General features: G+C 47.2%; 2 protein-coding genes across 5 annotated transcripts in view; both read right to left on the bottom strand.

The window, feature by feature from the left end:
• The window catches only part of PTCH2 (patched 2), a 15,502-nt gene extending 11,559 nt beyond the window's left edge, over positions 1-3,943 (bottom strand). The window contains exons 1-2 of the mRNA XM_008067656.1: positions 3,868-3,943; positions 3,236-3,428 (exon numbers count right to left, since the gene is read on the bottom strand). Coding sequence (XP_008065847.1) covers positions 3,236-3,428; positions 3,868-3,939 — 265 coding nt within the window. The 5' untranslated portion in view covers positions 3,940-3,943. The remainder of the gene's footprint in view (positions 1-3,235; positions 3,429-3,867) is intronic.
• Positions 3,944-12,466: 8,523 nt separating this feature from the next.
• EIF2B3 (eukaryotic translation initiation factor 2B subunit gamma) overlaps positions 12,467-23,967 on the bottom strand; it is a 165,785-nt gene continuing 154,284 nt past the window's right edge. Inside the window, exons 11-12 of one of the 4 annotated variants that reach the window (XM_021717414.1) lie at positions 23,266-23,369; positions 12,506-12,729 (exon numbers count right to left, since the gene is read on the bottom strand). In XM_021717414.1, coding sequence (XP_021573089.1) covers positions 12,677-12,729; positions 23,266-23,369 — 157 coding nt within the window. In that variant the 3' untranslated portion in view covers positions 12,506-12,676. Of the gene's footprint in view, positions 12,730-23,265; positions 23,370-23,967 lie in introns of all 4 variants that reach the window. The other 3 variants (XM_008067654.2, XM_021717415.1, XM_008067655.1) reach the window with 3 other exon arrangements.

Genomic DNA, 23,967 nt, shown 5'->3' with positions numbered 1-23,967 from the left:
CGGGCTCAGGCAATCCACTCACCTCAGCCTCCCAAAGGCGCGGGATTACAGGCTGAGCCACCAAGCCCGGCTCGACAGCTCTAATTTCAAATCATCTCTACCACTGTCCCTGTAAGTACTAGTTGGGCTATATGTTGTGTTTTTTTTGGTTGTTTTTGTCAGAGATAGGGTCTTGCTTTGTCCCTCAGGCTGGAGCACAGTGGTGCAATCTTACTGCAGCCTTGAATTCCTGGACTCAAGCAATCCTTCCACCTCAGCCTCCTGAGTAGCCAGGACTACAGGCACGTGCCACCGAGTCCAGTTAATTTTTTAATTTTAGTTTTATAGAGATAGGGTCTCGCTATATTGCCCAGGCTGTCTTGAGCTCCTAAACTCAAGCAACCCTCCTGCCTCAGCCTCTCAAAGTGCTGTGATTACAGGTGTGAGCTGCCACACCTGGGCATATAGAAGTGGGGGACCCCCAAAAACACTGAATTATTTTTTGGAGGGTGGGCCCCTTTTAAGGCTTCCCCTGCTGAATAAGTTTTCTAGGAACCCACAGGAATCAGTGTACCAGCTAGCATTGTGAGAGGCTGCATTTAGCTTCAGTGAATTTTTTTTTGAGATTCTTTCAACATCTTTGCTCATTTCATGATTTCATGATGGATAAATTACGAGCACACCTACTCACACTGTGCTGAGTGTTCAGCAGTTGTTGACGAAAAAAACGGCATGACCCCCATTCCCCACTCTTCCTATTCACCTGAAAAAAGCCCTCAAAGGGAACTGTTTTGCCAATGTAGAAGAGGTGAAACCAAAAATGAAAGAAGTACTAAAAGGCATCAAAATCGATGAGTTCAAAAACTGTTTTAAGCAGTGGAAAAAGTGTCTCGATAAGTGTATTGCATCAAATGGAGAGGACTTTGAAGGTGACTGAAGTTTAAACATGTAAGAATACACAATTTTGGCCGGGCTCGGTGGCTCAGCCTATAATCTCAGTGCTTTGGGAGGCCGAGGTGAGTGGATTGCCTGAATCTGCGGGTTCGAGACCCGGTAGGCAACTTGGCGAGACCGCATCTCTATAATAAATCAAAAATTAGCTGGGCATAGTAGCGCGCGCCTGTAGTTCCAGCTACTTGGAAGGCTGAGGTGGAAGGATCCCCGGAGCCCAGCAGGTCGAGGCTGCAGTGGCTGGGAACGGCCACTGCACTCCAGTCTGGGCGACAGAGTGAGACTCCAACTCAAAAACAAAAAACAAAAACAAAAACCAAAAAAAAACCAAAACAATTTGTTATCATTTAATTCCTGTTTTTTTGGGGTTCCCCCCTCATATATTATGATTTTTATTTTAGAGAACCATCCACCTCTAAGCCCTTTAAAGTTGGCCAGGAAAGACAAATCACATTCCAAGTCTCATCATGGTAAAGTTGGGGAGGGTCTTAAACTCTAGCCCAGAGCTCTGACAGTCAAAGTCCTGTTTCTTCCTCTGCTTTTTATATCAGAAAAATGAGAAAAGAATGGAGAATACCCTTGATCAGCTCCTCACTGCCAAGGGTACTGAAGGAGAAAGCCTAAACTACAGAAGAGACTCAGCTGCAGACCTACAGGTCAGGATCACTGCTTTTACTTCAACCCCAGCCAATACTGGACGTGGTGACATTCTGAAATAAAGGTAAAAAGTCAAGGGATTGGCTACCACCCACTCCTCCAAACAACAGCAAAAAAACCTATAGGGTCTAGCCTCTCTGTGCTGGAGTGTGGGAAAGAGGATGAAGAAATATGGAGGTTCAAGCAGTGTTTAGATGGGGAAGATCTGGGGAATGGAGAAAGAAGAGGAGGGAGACTGCCTCTGCTGTGGCAGGAAATCCAAGAGTCATTTGGGACCACCCAGGCAGCAGTGGTGTGGGTGGGGGTATGTATATGTGTGTGCATGCACATGTGTGTCCTGGGGCTGGGGGCAGCCAGGCAGGTACAGCTAAACATCTGCTTTGTCCCCCAGGGCTGGCCTAGAGTGTGTGTGGACGAGAGACTGCAGTGGTCTGGGGGTAGGGTGGGGATGTTGTGTGGGAGCCCAACAGGCAGGCAGGCTCCAAAAACATCTGCTCTGGATACTAGGACTTGCCAGCATTTGACATAACTCAGGGGTGTGAGACTCCAACCTGGGCCTGGCCTTTGGGTAGGGGCCAGGGCTGGGGGAGGTCTTGGGGAGCCACAACATGCAAATTTCCCAGGGAAGAACAGACTGGAGTTTGATTCTGTCAAAGAGCTGCCATGTGAAGCCAGGCCTCAGGAAATAAGAGAGTCATGCTGAAATTATTAATAAGACATCATTTTTATTTAATGCTTCCTTAAGGAAGTGAGGATTTGATCCCATCTGATCCTGGCTGTTGCCTCTAAGTGCAGATTCTGGGCTGCTTTTCCACTTACTGGTTGCAGGGGGCCTGGGTGCATGAGCCCTCTCCCTAAATAAACGCACACATAATCACAGATAAATATTCTATATGTCTATTCACCGGAGGCTTGGTCAGATAATTTACTCAGCCTCTTCAGTCAAGTCCTAACTTTTCTGATTCTCCTGGTCAGGAGTGATCTCTCTCTGCTTTCTCTTACACAACATAATCATATTCTGTTTTGTCTTGTAGCTATCCTAGCACATATTTTACTTTTGTTGCTACAGAAAGAGTTTTTCTTTTAGCTGACTTTGCAATCTGCTGTACTGTCAAGAATACATACAGGCTGGGCATAGTGGCTCATGCCTGTAATTCCAGCATTTTGGAAGGCCAGAGTAGGAGGATTGCTTGAGGCCAGGGGTTTGAGAGCAGCCTGAGAAACATAGTGAGTCCCATCTCTAACAAAAAATAAAATAAAATAGAATAAAGTAAAATAAATAGTGATGCAAACCCCTAGCTGAGGCAGTAGGATCACCACTGCACTCCAGCCTGTGTGACAGAGCAAGACCCTGTCTCCAAACAAACACCAAAAAACAAAAATCAAACCACACACAGAAAGTTGGCAATCTGTTAAATAAACGCACAAATAATCACAGATAAATATTCTATATGCCTATTCACAGGACCTACATCTGTATATGTCACTTATGGGTGTGGGAAGGAAGAGTGCTCCTAGATGCCCAGGTAGACAGGCTCTGGCCAGCCCCAGGGCCAGACTTCCTAGGGCTCAGTAGTCAGCTTCTCACCCTGTTCTTGTCTGGGGCTTACCATATCCAAGCAGCTATGGCCAGTTTCCACCAACTCACCTTCTACCCAGAGCTGTTCCAGGTCTGTCTCAATAATAGCTACGCGGAGACCTAGTGCTAGGGCTCCAAAGGCCAACAGTCCCAGGAAGAGCACTTTGCCACAGTGTCTCTGGATCCTGCAGCCCAGAGAGAAGAGCAGGCCCTGGAAGTAAGCACGGAGCCAGAGCGGAGCCTTCAGACTCTCTGCTAGGATCTGGGGTGGAGAGAAAGGTCAGTCAGGCATCACTGTGACAATTCATACAATCCTTCCCTTCTCACCCTATACACCCAAGCTAAGCTCCAGCTTCTTAATTTCTGGATGCAGGACAGCGAGCATCTAAACAGAGCCAAACTTGGAAGAAGATTTAACATCCGCTGCAGCACACACCCGAGGAATGCATAAACCCATTTTCTGAGAGTAGGATGCATATATACACATTCCCGTTGTCAGGTGGACACAGAGGTGAACCCACAGACACACCCATTCTCACTGGCCAGATGACTAAGGAGACACAGACGAGCACACAGACGCAAACACACACACATACACACACACTCCCCTTGGCTTTACTCAGTGACACTTAAAGACATCACACCAAGCAGAGGCCCAAGTGACAGCCTCTCCTCCGTCTTCCAGCTTCCCCTCTACTCACCTGGGGTGCTGCGGTTGGCGTTGGGGGCGTGTAGCTCGGGGGCAGCTCCCCGGGCGGCGGCGGCCGAGCCATGCTGGTGGGGGGGGGGGGCGCGGACGCCCCCAACCCGCGTTATCTGGGCCCCGGGTGGGGATTCAGGGAGGCCGCGAAGGCGCGAGGTGAGTGAGTCTGTGGGTGCGGGTGCGCGGCGGCGGTTGAGAGAGGACAGGGTCGGTGGGCGGCTGGCCGCGGCCGCCAGAGGAGTGGGTCCCGCGTGCAGGCAGAGCTGCCCGCCCGACACGCACAGCACTGCTCGGGGTGGCGCCTGCAGTGCTCAGGAGGCGGCTGGAGCTCCAGAAAAAGGGAGCGGGCCGGGGCGACGTGTTCCCATTGGCTGAGGGGCCCGCAAATTACCCGGGGCCGCTCGGCCGGATCTGCTGCTAGGTAACGGCGCCGCAGGGGGCGGGGCAGGAGACCACCCAGGCAGGGCCACCCTTAGCCTCGCCTCCCCGCCTGCGAGGTCCTCCGGGAGGAGAAGGGAGGGAGAGCCCGGAGAAGCACAGCGCTGGCCAAGTGTAAGTCAGGAGAGGCTGAGGCTGAGGCTGAGAAAGGGCGTCTGCGGGTCCCGTTAGGGCCACAGTGTTACTCCCGACCCAGACAAAACGCAAAGTCGTCTACTTCTCACTGTTCCCTGCCTCGATTCTTGCAGCCTTCAGTCCACTCTCCTCTGAGGCCAGAGTCATTTCTGTAATATGCAAATCGCATGATAGCTCCAAAGCACAAGGTCCACTTGGAGCAGCACAGGGCCCTGTAAGATCTAACGCAAAGTCGTCTGTCCCATAGTTACCTCGCATGCACCCAATGTTCCTTCTGGCCCTGCAGAGCCTCCTGAAATTTACAAAACGCACCATGATGTTATTTTGCGATTCTGCCTTTGTACATGTTATGGTCCTTTTGTCTTGGGAGACAGTCTTCAAGACTGAACTTGAATCAATCACCTCCTCTTTGAAACCTTCCTTGATTCATGCCTCCCTCCTGAGATAATTGCTTTATTTGTGCTCCTTATAACATTCAATTTAGATATGCATGATTGCATTTATGACATAATTTATATACTTGAAAGTCTGCCTTCCTCACAAGACAATAAGTAGGTGCTCAATAATTAGTGAGTCACTAAGAGCTGCAGAAACCAGGGTGTAAAGGACTGGAAACAGGAAGGAATATAGGAAATAGTCCCTCTATTTTTTTTTTGAGTTGGAGTCTCACTCAGTCGCCCAGACTGGAGTGCAGTGGCCGCTCCCGGCTACCGCAGCCTCGACCTGCTGGGTTCTGGCGATCCTTCCGCCTCAGCCTTCTGAGTAGCCGGAATTACAGGCATGCGCTACCATGCCCAGCTGATTTTTTCATTTATTGTAGAGATGAGGTCTTGCTGCCCAGACGGGTCTTGAACCCCGCGGGCTCAGGCAATCCACTCACCTCAGCCTCCCAAAGGTGCGGGATTACAGGGCTGAGCCACCGAGCCCAGCTCAGCTCCCTCTATTAAACTTCCAACTATCCCATCTGAGTGTGTTGTTTCTGTCCGGTTCCTGTCTGATGAACCCTGAGTTGCAGAGTAGGGTAAAATCAATATTCTAATATGTAAAGCTTGGGAAAGAGAAAAATAATCTCTAATAAACTCATTCTAACACAACTACTATTTCTGGCCAATTTCTTGGTCAATTCTTCCAGACTTAAAAAAAATTACATCATAAATATTTCATGTTACTACACAGTTTTGTAATAAATTATTTTGGAGAAAGTCCTTAGAACATATTCCCAGAAGTGGAGTTGTTTAGGTCAAAAAATATGAACAATTTTATGGCTCTTGCTACACATTGCCCAACTGCTGTTTTCTGTTTTTTGTTTTTTTGAGTCAGAGTCTCACTCTGTTGCCCAGGTTGGAGTGCAGTAGCATGATCATGGCTACCACAGTGTGACCTTCTAGGCTCAGGCGATCCTTCTGCCTCAGCCTTCCAAGTAGCTGGGACTACAAGTACACACTACAATGTCCATCTAAGCTTTTAACTTATTGTAGAGACAAGGTCTTGCCAAGTTGTTCAGGCTGGTCTCAACCCCTTGGGCTCAGGTGGTCCTCTTGCCACCATCTCCCAAAGTACTGGGATTACAGGCATGAGCCACCACCCCTGGCCCAAACTGCTTTTTGCAAACTCTGTAGGCCAGGTGCAGTGGCTCATGCCAGTAATCCCAGCATTTTAGGAGGCTAGGGCGGGAGGACTGTTTAAGGCCAGGAGTTTGAGACCAGCCTGGGCAACATAGTTAGACCTAAGTCTCTATTTTTTTTTTTTTAAAACAGGAGTCTTATTCTGTTGCCCAGGCTGGAGTGCAGTGGCATGCTCATGGCCACTGCAGCCTCAACCTGCTGGGCTCAAGTGATCCTTCTGCCTCAGCCTTCCAAGTAGCTGGAACCACAGGTGGGTGCCACCACACTGGGCTAATTTTTTGATTTATTGTAGAGATAAGGTGTTGCCAAGTTACCCAGGCTGGTCTCGAACCCCTGGACTTAGGCAATCCTCTCGCCTCCGCCTCCCAAAGTGCTGGGATTACAGGCCTGAGCCACCTGCACCTGGCTTAGTTTATTAAAAATATATTTAAAAAATGAAACGTGTGCAAAGTAACATAATCTCTAGAGCCTCACTCCTGGGGAAAAGGTACGTTTAGGGTGAGGGTTTGACATGTCTGTTTATCTATTCATTCAGCAACATGCCTATGAATATATGTTTGATGCTATTGGTCAAGTAGTAACTGCGCATGAAAACCAGCCTATGTGCACAGTACATTCTTTTTCCCTGTCATAGAGGAGTGGGTCCCACTGTGAATAAAGAAAGGTACTCCCAGCAAGTCTCTGGAATTAGAAACGGGCTGGGCTTACGCCTGTAATCCTAGCACTTGGAGGCTGAAATGAGAGAAGTATTTGTGGCCAGGAGTTGAAGACCAGTTTGGGCAACATAGTAAAACTGCCATCTCTACCAAAAAAAAAAGAAAAGAAAAAATTAGCCAGCCATGGTGTCTCCTGCTATTTGGGAAGTTGAAGTAGGAAGACAGTTTGAGTCCAGAAGTTCAAGGCTCCTGTAAGCTATGATTGCATGACTGTACTCTAGCCTGGGTGACAGAGAGACCTGTCCCAAAAAATCCCAAAAGCAAGCCTTTAAATTAGTCTATGTGAGCCTCCAGATTGCTCTTGGGGCTAGAGTTAAAGATAGCGAATGGCCTAGAATCAGTAGTGGTTGTCATCAGGACTTAATGTTTCAAGTAATTCCACAGATCTTCTTTCTTACTAGACTCTGCAAGACATAAGATCCATGGAGAAACAGATTTATTTATTTATTTATTTGTGTTGAAGTCTCACTCAGTCGCCCAGACTGGAGTGCAGTGGCCGCTCTCGGCCACTGCAGCCTTGACCTGCTGGGCTCCGTGATCCTTCTGCCTCAGCCTTCCATATTTATTTTTTAATAATTATTTTTTTTTTGAGTTGGAGTCTCACTCTGCTGTCCAGGCTGGAGTGCAGTGGTACACTCACGGCCACCCCAGCACCGACCTGCTGGGCTCTGGTGATCTTTCCACCTCAGCCTTCCAAGTAGCTGAAACTACCATGCCTAGCTAATTTATTTATTTATTCATTTATTTTTTTGAGTTGGAGTCTCACTCGGTCACCCAGACTGGAGTGCAGTGGTCGCTCCCGGCCACTGTAGCCTTGACCTGCTGGGCTCCGGCGATCCTTCTGCCTCAGCCTTCCAAGGAGCTGGAACTACAGCCATGCGCTACCACGCCCGGCTGATTTTTGATTTATTGTAGAGACGAGGTCTCGCCAAGTTGCCCAGGCTGGTATCGAACCTGTGGGCTCAGGGCAATTCACTCACCTTGGCCTCCCAAAGTACTGGGAATACAGGCTGAGCCACTGAGCCCGACCATTTATTTATTTATGTATTTAGTTTTTTGAGTTGGAGTCTCACTCTGTCACTCAGACTGGAGTGTAGTGGTTGCTCCTGGCTACCGTAGCCTCGACTTGCTGGGTTCCGGCGATCCTTCTGCCTCAGCCTTCCAAGTAGCTGGAACTACAGGCGCGCACTACCACACCTGGCTAATTTCTGATTTATTGTAGGTATGAGGTCTTGCCAAGTTGCCCAGACAGGTCTTGAACCCGTGGGCTCAGGCAATCCACTCACCTCGGCCTCCCAAAGCACTGGGATTACAGGCTGAGCCACCGAGCCCGACTATTTATTTATTTATTGTAGAGACGAGGTCTTACCAAGTTGCCAAGGCTGGTCTCGAACTGCTGGGCACAGGCAGTCGTCTCGCCTCGGTCTCCCAAAGTGCTGGGATTACATACTGAGCCATTGCACCCGACTAAGAAATAGACTTATAATCACCCGGGCCTTGAGACTCTGCTTCCACCACAGGACCATCACTACTAACAAAGGTGGCAAAGTCCAACACTTCTATGGATGCTTCCAAGGCAGGGCCTGCCTGTTAAGAAAACCTCTTGCCTTGTAGGCCAAAGTCCAGAGTGGGAGAAATGAATCTGTAGTTACAGCCTTTCCAACCTAGGGTCTAGTGCCCTCTGGCTGCTCCAAGCTCCAAAATGATTTTTCTTCTCCCCAGCAAAATGATTTCCTCAGCGTAGCTAGGCTCAGCCAGAGCCAAAGCCACAGACTCCAGGTAATAATAGGAAATAGGAAGGGATAAAGAGGCATCTCTTCTTTCTCTGCAAGCAGCCTCCTTCATGGTGAACAGCTTGTTTCACTGCCACTTCTACTGGACCTGGGTATGTGTTTTGGGCCTAAACCAAAGACAGTCTCCAAATAACAAAGGAGAAAAACAATCTAGTTTAACTCATTAATCAAGGATTAAATCTAATTACTGATTCATGAGACAAACATGTCTTTGGGTTTTTTATGTGTCCATTCCTTTGCCACCAACCTCTGGGGTTACAGGGTACCTACTTTTAGTTAGGAGTCTGAAGGGGAGCACAGAGAGCACATGGGGAACCATTGTGAGCTGGATACTCCTTCCTACTCAGGGAGGTTTCCAGAAGTGAAAGGAACTCGATGGGAGAGGTAGGAAAATGTCAAACTCTAAAAGGAGAAGAAAGACATGGTTTAAGGTCTAGATCTTTCATTTACTGGTTGTGAGGTCTTGGGCAAATCACAGAATCTCTAATGGCATGAGGACTGAATGAAATATATACGGCTGAGGAACAGACTCAGGAGAAGTGAGGTGGAGCACACTCACATACAGTGTTGGAGAAAACGCCCAGTGTGGCTTCCGGAGAGGGTCCATGTGGGAGTTAATGGAGGAGTCATGGCAGGCCTTGTTTCCCTGGCATGCCTCTCGTCCTCTCACTCACCAGTTTTTGACTGGCTTCTGGAATCTGGGCCAGGTAGAGTCAATGACCCTGAGATGTGGAAGAGGGAAGTAGGGGCCCCCCACCCCCGCCACTTACACTTAGTGCCAAGCCTGGCCAATGCCCTTTTACTGTGGGCAGCTTCAGGCTAGCAGCACCTATTAAGTATCTGGTGCCAGAGGCAGTAACCAGAGATGAGAGAATGGCCCTTCACTTTAAGGCGGGCGGGGGACACAGACACGGGACGACAGGTTAAGAACCAAGGCAGCATCTCCCATTTACCCATGGCAGAAAGGCCCCTGATTCAATCATCCTGGGTGGTGGCAGATGGTTTAGGCCAAGGACAGGTCATCTTGGCCTCCAACAGAATGTGTTCTGCTGTCCAGCCTCTTTCCCCTCCAGTCAGCTCCACCAGAGCAGAGCTTTCTAGACCTTCTGTCTGGGTGGTCCTTCCTGCACAATCCTCCCCCTTCCTCAGACATTTAACTATTTAGAAAACAGCATACAAAGGCCTGGTTTAGCATACCTCCTTAGGGGTAGGGATGGCTGTGAATGAAGTGTACCCCCTGTAATTCTTTGGAAATAGAAACAGTTTCTTTCTTTCTTTCTTTCTTTCTTTCTTTTTTTGTGTCAGAGTCTCACTCTGTTGCCCAGGCTGGAGTGCAGTAGCACACTCATGGCCATCGCAGCCTCGACCTGCTGGGCAAGGGAATCCTTCCACCTCAGCCTTCCAAGTAGCTAGAACTACTTGGTGTGCATCACCAAGCCCGGCTAATTTTTAAGAAAATTTTATTTATTGTAGAGACAAGGTCTCACAAAGTTGCCCAGGCTAGTCTTGAACCCCTGGACTCAGGCAATCCTCTTACCTCCACCTCTCAAAGTGCTGGGATTACAGGTGTGAGCCACCGTTCCTGGCAGAAACAGTTTCTAAACTAGGCCTCGATTGCTCTTGGGCTAATGGTAAACACAATTTCCCTCCCTCTCTGCTGGGTATGGAAGAAGGAGGGTAACAATAATGCAGTGAAAGACTGGGAAGAAGTTTGGTCTCTGGCCTTGGGTAACAGTGTAGATGGCAATCTTGGCAACCAGTCCCCTTGTAGGCCCAGGGAGTTCTTGCCAGCAGGCAGGGGTGAGTTGTTACCAGGGGAGGGGATTCCTGGAGTAGCGGCCATCAAATTTTGTCTGACCTGGTTGGTAAGGCCCCAGAACCCTGTGTCTCTGCCCCCCCCAGAGTCCTCCCTGATTCTACATTAAAGGTCCGCCTACTCTTCTTTCCTCTACTTCCCTCATTGAGCATCACCTCTTCTGCCTGCCCGCCTCTTCTGGCTTTTGTCCCATGGAGATGTGGCTAGCCAGTGGACATTCAGTTGCTCACTATATTTGAAACATACTCAACCCTTGTATAGCTGCTACTAAAAGAAAACAAAAACTGTCCCTGCCTTCTGGCAGACAAATAGAGCAAAGAGAAGAAAAATCAAAGGATCCTGGGCACACAGCCAGTCTTGGAGTTGTTAGAGACAATAGCAGCAGTGTCCTGAGCTGGGGCCTGCTCCCAGCTGTGACTCAGACTCAGCAAGGTCTTCCTCTGGGACTCCTTACCTTTTCTGTTTTTTCCAGCTCCCTTCCTTCTTTGGTACAGGGACTATTTGATGGGCTTGTGCAAGAGGAAAGCAGAAGAAAAACCTCTGCATCTCTGCCAGCATCCTAAGGGCTCTGGGACAGTCTGGTCAATCCCCTCTTCTCCACCCCACCTTCCCTTCAAACCTATCCAGCTTCATCCCCTTTTCTATGGTCAAGGAACAGTCTTCTGCCCTCTTGGGATACCCACACCCTAAGGGTCAGAAAGCTCTGAGAAAGGGAACACTACCAGAGAATGGGAAGAGTCTTTAAAAGTCAGGTAGTATAACTTTTTCATTTTGCAGATGGGGAAACTCAGGATCACAGGAGAGGCAGTGATTTGGCCAAAATTAAAACACATTACATAGGCCAGCTCTTCTTCCACTCAGGCCAGGACTCCAGCACCATCTGGACAAATTTAATTTCAGTTTCAAAGCAGACCATCTTGGGCACAGCACAGCTCTTTATCCCTACCTCCCTCTCAGTCCTATTGGTTTCAACCACTTCTGCTGTGGGATTTCAGCTCCTGCCTGATTAGGGCAAACTTTTAGAAACCTTGTCCTGACCAGTGGGAGGAATGTGGAGCTCCAGGGCTTCCAAGAAGGTTGATAGAGGTGGAGATGCCCCAGGGTAGGAATGCTCATCTAAGTCTCTCACAAGTTCAATGACTAAGATCAAGCGAGATTACTCAAGTCAACTTGAGAGCCTTGAGATTTTTGAAGCAATGTAGAAACCAGTATTTCAAATCATTCTTTGTAATTACTGCCACCCACAGTGAGGACATCAAGAGAAACCTTTACTTTGATAATTCTAGGAGGTGAAATCTCACCGCAGGAGCCACTTTTATCTTCCACCAAACACCTGCAGGTTGTAAAAGCAGCACGAAGAGAGAAGAGCAGAGTGAAGTGTGTTGGGGAAGTGGGTGTGGTAGTGGAGGGAAGGTGGATAGGGCTCCAGAAGGGCTGTGAATATGGAAATTTCATTCCTCAATTATCTGAAGTTGGTGAGTCTGTATAATTAGAATGTAAAGGAGTACAGCTGGAGAAGAATCAGAAAGAACTTCAAATCATGATACAGGTTGGGCAGACCTCAGTAAGGGGAGATGGCTTAGCTCAGAACATGATCTCAGACTATGGCTCTCCATGCTCTTGCCTGCACTAAACCCTGTGAGGATAGGCTTGCTGGCTAGACAGGGGCTGCCTCCTGCTTGTTTTGAGTCTCCAGGGGACAACAGTTGAGCTGGGGAAAATGGCTAGAGGCTGGGAGGACAGTGAGTGAATAGTGAGTGCGGAGGGCTGAGTGGCGGCAGGCACTGGGAATCTGTGTGGCAGGTATGGGAGCAGAGAAGAGTAAGTCCTGTGCTGATGCTCAGGGGCAGCACTGCCAGCAGCTAGGCCTATGGGCCTAGAAAGCCTGACTAGGCTCAAGAACTGACGTACTCCCAGGTCCTTTTAGGTGGGGGATGTCTTATGGACTGGGCTGGGTCGGTCAGTCAGCCAGAAAGTAGCCCTCCCAGGAGCTTTACTGTTGGACAGCTGCTGCCCCTACCTGATAAACCTTGGCTCCCAAGTTAGGCCACAGTGTCTACCCTGTACCACACACTTGCTCCAGATGATCTTTACCACATGACCCACGAACACACACTGTGTATACTGGGAGCCCACGTGATGCGGAGCTTGGGACTGTCCACAAGTCTCCAGCATGCCTTTGGAAGCCCTTCTTTATTGGGAAATAAATACAGTCAAACAGGCAGGCCAGCCAACATCTGCAGCTTTGGGGGGCCAAAAGGAAGGAGTCTGACTTGCTCAGAACTCAGATCTCCATGAGCTGGTCATTCCCCACGATCACCTCGTTCACTCGTTTAGCTACAAAAGAAAAGGAAAAATTTTTCTGAGAACTGGCAGCAAAAGATGTCATTTCAAACCCAACTGCTTGCAATTCTGTGTTTACAAACATTTATTCCTTTCTGATTGTGACTCTGTTCTTGAGAAGCTCTTGAGACCACAACTTGACCAAGGGGCTATGAGAGAGACAGACTCTTCCTACACAAGAGACTGGGACTGACTCTGTATATACCTGGTTTTGGTGAGGCTTTACACAGGAGGACTGGAGCTGAATCTTAAAGGATGAATAGAGTTTTTTCAGGCAGTGACCAAAGGGAAGGCATTCCAGGCTGTCATGACAGCATGAGCAAAGACATGGATATGTAAGAAAGGGGAATATAAAATACTGTGGTATGGTCAGAGGATAGGAAATGAGGGAATAAGAGAAATAAATGAGGCTAAAAAGAATAAATGGAGATATTTAAAGAGGAAAAGGAGATACCTCATATGTAATATGCAAATAATACCATCTACTGTATAGGGTTGTTGTGAGAATTCAATGAGTTAAAGGATAAGTGAGTGCTCATTATTTCTTTTTCTTTTTTTTTGAGTTGGAGTCTCACGCTGTCACCCAGGCTGGAGGAAAGTGGCATGCTCCCGGCCACTGCAGCCTCGACCTGCTGGGCTCAAGCAATCTTTCCGCCTCAGTCTTCCAAGTAGCTGGAACTATAGGCACATGTCACCATGCCCGGCCGATTTTTTATTGTACAGATGAGGTCTCACCAAGTTGCTCAGGCTGATCTCGAACCTGTGGGTTCAGGCAATCCTCTCACCTCAGCTTCCGAAAGTGCTGGGATTATAGGCGTGAGCCACCGTGTCTGGCCTATTATTATTTCTATAAAGTCCAAACCCATACGGCCCTCTATGACCTGCTCCTTGCCTACTTCTCCAGCTTCATTTCCCACCATTCTCCATTTATACCAACAAGCCATACTGTTTTTTACCTTTAGACATTAGCACATGCTGTTCCTTCTGCCTAGAAAGTGCCCCACCATTTATTTCCATTGTACTCTTACTTATGCTAAATGCCCTAATAGAGCACCTGTAATATGTGATGCTTTCCCTTCCAAACTGTCCATTTCAAACTGTACAGTGGTTTCACAAAGTGGCTTTGTGAAACCACTGTACCTAACACATATTTCTATCTCTATATCTTATATTATTCTCCTCTACTTCACTGTAAAAACATCGAGAGCAGGGAAGGGGCAGTATAGTTGTAATTTTGCCCCTAATGTCTAGCATAGCTACTTCTACACGACAATTTTAGAGGTTTCAGGTAATGACAAAGACAGGATATGAGGCTGGGCATGGTGGTTCAAGCCTGTAATCCCAGCACTTTGGGAGGCAGAGGCGAGAGGATTGCCTGAGCTCAGGGGTTCGAGACCAGCCTGGACAACTTGGTGAGACCTCATCTCTACAATAAATCAAAAAATAAGCTGGGCATGGTAGGGCGTGCCTGTAGTTCCAGCTACTTGGAAGGCTGAGGTGGAAGGATCACGTGAGCCCAGCAGGTTGAGGCTGCAGTGGCCATGAGTGTGCCACTGCAGTCTTACCTGGGAGACAGAGTGAGACTCCAACTCAACAACAACAACAAAAAAGATTGGGTATGGTGATGTAAAGGGATAGCTAAAGCTGGTAGGAAGTGAAGGTTGGTAGAGAAGTTTGGGGAATCTTGAAGCTGAGGGGCTGAATAGTTCACTGATGAATATATTTAAATTTTCCAAGATATTGGGGAAAAGTGAGGGGTAAAGCTCTCATAAAACCAGGGGCTAAAGCTTTCAATAAATTTAGGGAAGTACCCTGGAAGCTAGTCAATAACAGGATGAAAAGTAAGAAGAACTATAGAAAGTTTTCAAGGGAAAAGAGCTATGGAAAAGAGGCAATGAGCCAATGGATTGGAAGGGGTGGGAGGAACCAGGAGCATGCTGTCCACTTCTTGCCTGGAGGTAGGGGGCAGACACAGGGAATAAGACTGTTTTCTAGTCTTATACTGGTTCAGACAGAAACGGCTGACCGGTTGGCTGAAAATGAATTCTTCTGGGCTAGTTTCCCATGGCATATAAAGTTCTAACACTTTTCTTGATACATTTGGAGACTTGAGTGTTACCTGATAGATGAAGCAGAAATTTTGGTTTTCCGGAGGTTCTACATCAGTCTCAGAAGGTTTTGGTGCAGCAAAATAAAGATCTTTGATGATGAGACTAAGCTTAATAGTGAGAGATGTTTGTGTTTGTTCATACTGTGAGGAGCCTCCTTCTGCTCTGGCAGTAGAATAGGGATTTCTGACTGAAGCTTTGGAAATATTGAGATTTCGGCTGTGTTTCCTGTTCTGCCCATGTTTTCAGCTTTGTTTTTTACTACATTTCCCTTGTACTCTATACTCTAAATTTTCCAAATGATTTGCATTTTTTGCATACTTTTTTTCCCTTTAGGTGTTTGCTCACCAGTTGCCCTATATTTGGTAAATAGTCAAAATTTTTAAGATTTAGCCTTCCTTCCTGCCTTTAAGATGGTGTTCCTGTTCCTTGAGCCAAGAACTGACAAATTTTTCTTTATGTTCTTAATTAACCCTGACAGTCTTCTACCTATGGAAGTTTACTATACTTATTTCTTTACCTGTCTCTCTAATAGACTGTGAGCAACTGGACAGCAAGAAGCAATTCTTTTTTTTTGAGTTGGAGTCTCACTCTGTCGCCCAGGCCGGAGTGCAGTGGCCGCTCCCGGCCACCGCAGCCTCGACCTACTGGGCTCCGGCGATCCTTCCGCCTCAGCCTTCCAAGTAGCCAGAATTATAGGCATGCGCTACCACGCCCGGCTGATTTTTTGATTTATTGTAGAGATGAGGTCTCACCTGCCCAGGCAGGTCTCGAACCTGCGGGCTCAGGCAATTCACTCACCTCAGCCTCCCAAAGGCGTGGATTACAGGCTGAGCCACTGAGCCCGGCAAGAAGCAATTCTTACTCATCTTTATACCCCTAGCCTACCAATGCTTAGAATAATAAGCAGTAATTAAACATTTGTTGACTGCATATGTCTTGTGGTGGTTATGTAAGAGTACAGAGGTAGGAAAAGAGCATGTATAGAAGAAAATGCCTCCAATCTCCTTGTCAAAGAAAAAATAATTGATACATCTGGTGCATCATGCAAGGATGCTTGGGGGTCCAGAGTATCCTTAGGTTTATTTCTCTAACTTTCTCCAGCGGGAAGAGAAACCTAGGCCTATTAGGTCTAGGTCTTTCACAAAGTCTTCTGTTAACACAGAGGCAATCTCACATGGGAGGAAAAGGACAGGAAAGGGAAGATGAAAAGGAGACAGTGCAGAAAAGGAAAGAGATTCTGAATCAGAATGACTTGGATTCTAATTTGGTTTTGAGCAAATATATGTCCGGCTTTGAGCTAACTGTTTCATGTATTTGGGCTTTAGTTTCCTCAAAAAGTTGTGGATCTGCAATAGGATCACTGACATAAAGAGTCTATCATAATGCTTTGTGGTAAGTATTAAACAGACATTACAGAATAGGGGTAGGTCTGACCTGTGTACTCCTGCCTAGGGAGATGTTCCTTTTTATACTTCATGGCCATTTGCTTGCTTCCCTCAGTGAGAAGAATGGGGTAGGAGCCCAGACAGTGTTTAGGCTGCTAAATTCCATATAGCTGGGGTTTCTCCTGGAGTGACTGTCAATCAGACTCTACCCTGAAGTTAAGACTGATCAAAAAAAAAAAAAAAAAAACCCACCAAAAAACCAAAAGAAATGCTTCTCTGGCTAGCTTCCAGGACAGTTCCAAGAGCTCTTCTTTGCCCTTTATAGTTGTTAGTAGGCTTATCACCTCACATCTAGATTCTGACATTTGCTCTTCCTTCAGCCAGTTTCTTCCTAGTTTCCAAGGACACTGGGCTGTTCTGAAGAGAGCCACAGTTCCAATTAACACTCTTCTTTGGAAGGCCAAGGTGAGAAGAATGCTTGAGCCCAGGAGTTCAAGACCAGCCTCAAACATAGTAAGACCTTGTCTCTATAAAATATTTTTAAAAAATTAGCCAGGTGTGGTGGCATACGCCTGTAGTCCCAGCTACTCAGGAGGCTGAGGTGGAAGGATCACCTGAGCCCTGGAGGTTGAGGCTGCCATGATCGTGCCACTGAACTCTAGCCTGGGTGTCAAAGTGGAACTCTGACTCCAAAACAAAAAAGCAAACAAATAAAACCACCCTTTTGGACCCTCACGGCATCAGACCGGGGTGAGTGATGTGCCTGCCTGGGGCAGACTACCCTTTCTTCAGCTCCAGATAAACACCTGAGCCTCTTCCAGCCTGCCCTCCCTACTCTATCCTCTTCCCTCTAGTCTGCCATTGGCCTGGTGGTAAAAGAAGGACTTGCCCACTGGGCTTCCAGAGAGAGAAACTATATCTGGCATGTTAAAGGTGGTTGTATTTTCTTTTTCTTTTTCATTTTTTGAGTTGGAGTCGCACTCTGTTGGAGTCTCACAGCCACTGCAGCCTTGACCTGCTGGGTTCAGGTGATCCTTCTGCCTCAGCCTTCCAAGTAGCTGGAACCACAGGCATGCACCACCAGGCCCAGATACTTTTTAAAAAAAATTTATTGTAGAGATGAGGTCTTGCCAAGTTGCCCAGGCTGGTCTCGAACTCATGGGCTCAGATAATCCTCTCACCTCCGCCTCCCAAAGTGCTGGGATTACAGGCATAAGCCACTGCACCTGGCAAGGTGGATGTATTTTCATGGAGATTCAGTAAATTGGAAAAAACCTGTAGGAGAGCAACAAGCAGAACTAGTATTGCTTGGCTAGGGATGAGGGTAGACTCCAGTGGACATACTGGAAAATCTCTGGACTGAAATCAGGTTGGGAGAGATCCCAAAGGAAAGACTATGAGGGAGGATGATAAGTTGGGGGAAAGAAAACCAATGAGATAGTAGGGAAAAATACATCACAAGTGGAAAACTGCACTGTTGGGAAACTGAGAAGCACTCCTGTTAGCCAGGAGGACTTGACCTATGTCAAGAATATGTCAAGACCCTAGCCTATATCAGGTCTACTTTGGACTGATCACTGTGGCTGTTGGAGGAGATCCAAGTTCTCTCACTGACAGTAAGAGACTCAGATGAAGCACCCAGTTAGAGTCTTCCAGGTTGTGACTGTTGACTTAAGCCTTTCTATTGCCTGAGCAGCAGGTCAAACTTGGTTGTCAAAGTTTCTGCCAGAGCTAAACACTGCGAGTAGTGAGGTGGGTGAGAAAAGTCCGAGATGTTAGAAAATGGCTTGTTCTCTTGGTAGTGCTAGAAGAGGGCAGAGAGTTCATTGGGTTATGAGAGTCACATTTTGGGGGAAAAAACTGCTGTGGATGTGGTGACTCTGTTGTATAAAATGACTCGAATTTGGAGAGGGGACTGTATTGCTTTTTTTTTTGAGTTGTAATGTCACCCTGTTGCCCAAGCTGGAGGGCAGTGGCACATTCACGGTTATTGCAGCCTCAACCCTCTGGGCTCAGGCGATCCTTCCAAGTAGCTGGAACCACAGGCACATGCCACCACACTCAGTTAATTTCCTTTTTTAAATTGTAGAGACAAGGTCTTGCCAAGCTGCCCAGGCTGGTCCCGAAGCCCTGGGCTCAGGCAATCCTTTCACCTCTGCCTCCCAAAGTGCTAGAATTAAAGGCATAAACCACCGTGCCCAGCTGAGACTGCATTACTTTTAGGATAAATGTTTTTCCCTGAAATCCTTCCACATGAAGAAGACTGACAGGACTTTGCCATCTATTGTGCTCTTGCTGGTAGGAACTTGAGTTGTTGATGTTTGTCTAGGTTATCCACACTAACAGGTCTTGAGTGCTCCACTGATGGCTAAGAATTTACTTTCTTCATATGGCTCAGCCTCAAAGAAAAGTGATAGTGGGAACAGGCGACTGGCTAGGGAATGTGGCAGGCAAGTGCTGACCACTGTGCTGGATACATTGGTTTCTCCAGCAGAAGACAGAGAGTAGGGAGTGGTAAGATTGTCCAGCTTAGAGTCCAGATGACTTCCCTGGTTACCCTCCCTTATGAAGACCATACAGGAGGTCTCTGCTAAAAAGTGGTCAGACAAGCCGGGCTTGGTGGCTCAGCCTGTAATCCCGCACCTTTGGGAGGCTGAGGTGAGTGGATTGCCTGAGCCCGTGGGTTTGAGAACCCCCTGGGCAACTTGGCAAGACCTCATCTCTACAATAATTCAAAAAAATCAGCTGGGCATGGTAGCGCGCGCCTGTAGTTCCAGCTACTTGGAAGGCTGAGGTGGAAGGATCGCCGGAGCCCAGCAGGTTGAGGCTGCGGCCACTGCACTCCAGTCTGAGTGATAGAGTAAGACTCCGACTCAAAAAAAAAAAAGTGGACAGATAAATAGTTAAAGCCAGAAAGCCCAGGGACACTGAAGCCCATCTCATAATAATCACAACCATCTCACAGAGGCCTTTCTTGGAACCCTAACTTTCTCCCCTGAAATTTCCCAAAATATGTTTTATGGACCCCAAATTCATTGTTCATTCGTTCATTCATTTTCTTCCCCCTCTGAGCATCTACAATAAATAAGGACCTGTTCTGAGAGCTATAAGAACATCCTGGGCCGTGAGGATCTAAGCGTGACAGGGAAGGTGGATTCATAGATAATAAAAGTGTGGCAAAGTTCAGGAACACAGAAGGAATGATCAGTTTTGCTGTGGGGAGTCATGAAAAGAGTAAGAGGCTCTACAGAGGAAAAAATACTTGGGCAGAGTCTCCAGGAGAGGAAATCCAGAGAGAGATGACACGTGCAAAAGCATGGAGAGGTATAACAGCACAGTGTATATGAGGAACTCTAAGTCACCTGCGCACTCCTTACAACATTTAACTGTATGCAGTTCTCACAACAATCCTCCAAACTAGTAGCATTGCCCCAGTTTTCCTAGTTAAGAAAATCTGAGGCTTAGAGCTTAAAAATTTAACCTGGCCGGGCTCAGTGGCTCAGCCTGTAATCCTGTGCTTTGGGAGGCCGAGGTAAGTGAATTGCCTGAGCCCGCGGGTTTGAGACCCGCCTGGGCAACTTGGTGAGACCTCATCTCTACAATAAATCAAAAAAATTAGCCAGGCGTGGTAGCACGCGCCTGTAGTTCCAGCTAGTCGGAAGGCTGAGGCAGAAGGATCGCCGAAGCCCAGCGGGTCGAGGCTGTGGTGGCCAGGAGCGGCCACTGTACTCCAGTCTGGGTGACAGAGTGAGACTCCAACTCAAAAAAAAAAAAAAAAAACAATAGAGCAGATAAAATGGTGAACTAACACAGTCTAATAGTGTTAACTTCCTCCCCCAAATTCTGGAGATACCTCAAAAATGAGTCTGGGATTTGTTTTAAAATAATCCAGTAATCTGGCAGGCCAAAGGAGAGGGATGAGGATGGATGAAATACTGTAACAGTGGCTCTGAATCTTTTTTTTGTTTTTGTTTTAGTCGGGGTCTCACCTCCCAGAATGCACATGCCACCACACCCAGCTAATTTTTTTGATTTTTTTTGTAGAGACAGGGTCTTGCTATGTTGCCCAGACTGGTCTTGAACTCCTGGGCTCAAGTGATCATCCCATCTCGGCTTCCCAATGTGCTGGAATTACAGGCATTAGCCATCATGTCTTCCTGTTCCTAAATTGATGATTGTGGTTGCTATGTAAGAGGGAAGGGGACCCACTGCACTCAACTTTAATTTGCTGGAGATTTTCCATTTAACAGCAATGACAATGAAGAAAAAAAGTGAAAAGAGGCTGAGGATTTGAGAAACTAAGGTAATCTATGAGGAGACAGAAGGTCGTTGGGAGCCAGGTGTGGGGAGACCAAGACTGCAGCAGGGGTTGAAGGTCAGGCACCCTGATGTGGGGGTGAGGCTGAGGGAGAGATGATTGGTTGCGATCATCATTGCCCCTCCCCACCCCACCTTACCCTTGAAGCCCTGGTTGGGTTGTTACCCGCCCCATTGCCATCGTGAGGCAGAAAACCAGCAGCAGCATGCCAGCAAGCCAGCCTGGGTAGTTAGGGCCAGACCAGTTGACCTTCACATTATCTTCCCACCCCTCTTATACTCTGTGTCCTAGGGTCTGGGCTTTAGTCTTCCTCTATCAAGATTACAAGATCACTGATACCCCCAAGGTAACATGAACTCAATGAGGAACAACCTTACAATAATAGAAAAACACCAGGGGCAACCCCTTCGGGTCCCCTCCCAGTGTGAGAGCTTTTCTGTCCTCTCAATAAATCCTGCTTTCTCAAAAAAAAAAAGAAAAAAAAGAAAAACACCAGACTGAAGGACTAATATTAGATAAAGCAGAATTCATAGATCTGATGGTTCAAAAGACAAGGAAGAATTTCATTAACATAGGGCCGTACCAAGCAAGAAGAATAAATAGCTAAATGCTGGGAAAATTTAATGGTTGAAACCCATACATGGATTGAACAGCAGAAGATTTACAGCCAAAATGAACCGGTGCCCAATAGGATCAAGATGAGGAGTCATTCAAATGGCATCAGGAAAGGTTAAAGAAAACAGGAAAGTCTGAAAACAAATGAATCAATTGTTTGTGACACACTGTTGGTGGCTAATCCAGAAGCCATTCCCAATCCCCTTCTTCCTTATTTATCTCCACATTGGAGACTGACAAAACTTTACACATACTGTACTTGCTTTCTCAGACTCCCATACAATTAGATCAGCCATAGGACACAGTTCGGGCTCATGAGATGTAAGCAGGTGTGTTCTGGGGGCTTATGGGCAAGAGACGTTGTTTTGTTTTGTTTTGTTTTTGAGTTGGAGTCTCACTCTGTTGCCCAGACTGGAGTGCAGTGGCTGCTTCAGGCCACCGCAGCCTCGACCTGCTGGGTCGATCCGGCGATCCTTCCTCCTCAGCCTTCCGAGTAGCCAGAATTACAGGCATGCACTACCACGCCCGGCTGATTTTTTGATTTACTGTAGAGATGAGGTCTTGCAGCCCAGGTGGGTCTCGAACCCGCAGACTCAGGCAATCCACTCACCTCAGCCTCCCAAAGGTGAGGGATTACAGGCTGAGCCACGAAGCCCGGCTCGAGACGTTGTTTTCTAATAGAAGGGAAATGACCCAGAGGATGCTTCCCTCGTGTCATTCCTTTTTTCTTGCCTGGGATGTGAATGTTCTTTCTGGAGTTGCAACAGCCGCCTTGTGATCATGAGGTAGATTATAGTCATCAGAAATGACTAGGGCAGTCAAGTAGAAAAGCAAGAAGAGACCAAAGAGGTTCTTTTTTTTGAGTTGGAGCCTCACTCCGTCGCCCAGACTGGAGTGCAGTGGCCGCTCCCAGCCACCGCAGCCTCGACCCGCTGGGCTCCGGCAATCCTTTCGCCTCAGCCTTCCGAGTAGCCAGAATTACAGGCATGTGCTAAAACAAAAATTTTTAACCTGATATACAATCAGTGAGCTATACAGCTGAGATATGAACATAGGGCTATGTGATCCTAAAGTCCAAAAGGGAGGCAGGTGAATTTCAAAAAGGGAAAGGGGAAAAAAAGCTGAAGAAGGCTTCTGTTTACTGGGGAGAAGAAAAATGATGTGGCTTTTACAGAAGTGGTAGCGTTAATTCCTTCAGCAACTTCCCTCCCCACATGTATTCCTGTTTAGGGTTAGAAACAATCTCAAAAGCAATCAGCCATTTAAAAAAAAATCTTGAGCTTTGTCTACTTTTTGGATAAAAATATTCAGTCAGATTAAGAAAAATTCAAATTTGCCTCACCAAGCAGGGAAACCTCATCTTTGTATGCCTTTCAGGCACTTTACGTCTTTCGACAGGCTACAGCGCAGAGCACGCTAATGGCACAGCTTACAGCATCCCTCTAAGCAGTTGAGAATGGCTCTGGGTGTTATATCCCATTAGCCTTCTTCCAGGCCCGGAATCTACCTCCCTTAAATACTAGGCCAGATGAGTTGGGTGTGGTGGCTCACATCTGTAATCCCAGTACTTTGGGAGGCAGAGGCAAGAGGATTACCTGAGTCCAGGGGTTCGAGACCAGCCTGGGCAACTTGGCGAGACCTCGCCTCTACAATAAATAAAAACAACAACAAACAAACACACACACACACACAAAAACAGGTCAGATGAAGTGCTCACAGACTTCAAGAGGCTAGAGACAGTTCCAAAGCCTTTCCTGAATTACTACCGATCCTTCTGTCTCATGGCCAAGAGCCACTGTGACCTACTGGTACCAATCTGGGCCATCAGATCTACTAGTATGTTTTCAATTTTTTGATATAAGGCTGCATACATGTATGAGCTTATCTATAAGACAAATTCCTAGAAATGAAACTGTTAGGTCAAACTTTAAAAATTTGACAATGATGTTAATTGCTATCAAAAGATGGTTTTATCAATATGTCCTCACTTGCAGTGTAGTATGGGCTTGTTTTTCACAGCCTCACCGGCATTTAGCATCATCAGTGCTAGTGTGATAGGTAAAAAATGGCATCTGTGATTGTAATTTGGGCTCTGATTTACCTTTGGCTTCAATCCTCTGGCCACTTCCAACCAAACAGTTCTTGATGTCTGCTCCCTTCTCGATCACAGCATTGTTGCAGATGACACTGCCTTGGATGCTGCTTCTGTAACACAGTATAGCCAAGTTAGAGAGTACCCAGGGCTCTCAGCATCATTTCACCACTATTGGCGGGGGTTCTGGCTCCTCTTTGGGCCAGGAACAGCTGGTCAATCCAGTTAATGGCTACATGCTTCAAGTTATCAACAGAAGTAAATGGAGGACCTGGCTTTAGAAAAGTTCACAGTTGGCCAGGCTCGGAGGCTCAGCCTATAATCCCAGCACTTTGGGAGGCTGAGGCAAGCAGGTTGCCCGAGCCTGTGGGTTCGAGACCAGCCCAGGCAACTTGGTAAGACCTCATCTCTACAATAAATAAAAAAAATTAGCTGGGTATGGTAGCACATGCCTGTAATTCCAGCTACTTGGAAGGTTGAGGCAGAAGGGTCACATGAGCCCAGCAGGTCGAGGCTGCAGTGTCCATGAGCATGCCACTACACTCCAGCCTGGGTGATAGAGTGGGACTTCAACTCAGAAAAAAAAAAAAAAAAGGCCAGGCATGGTGGTACATGCCTGTGTGTCCCTGCTACTTGGAGCTTGAGGCAGAAGGATCACTTTAACCTAGGAGTATGAGATTACTGTGAGCTATTGTTGAGCCATTGCACTCC

This window comes from Carlito syrichta, unplaced genomic scaffold (assembly GCF_000164805.1).
Source record: "Carlito syrichta isolate Samal-C Ts95f unplaced genomic scaffold, Tarsius_syrichta-2.0.1 Scaffold309730, whole genome shotgun sequence".
NCBI classification, from domain to species: Eukaryota; Metazoa; Chordata; class Mammalia; order Primates; family Tarsiidae; genus Carlito; species Carlito syrichta.
The sequence above is the reverse complement of the archived record's forward strand: the minus strand, read 5'-3'. Positions and strand labels throughout refer to the sequence as shown.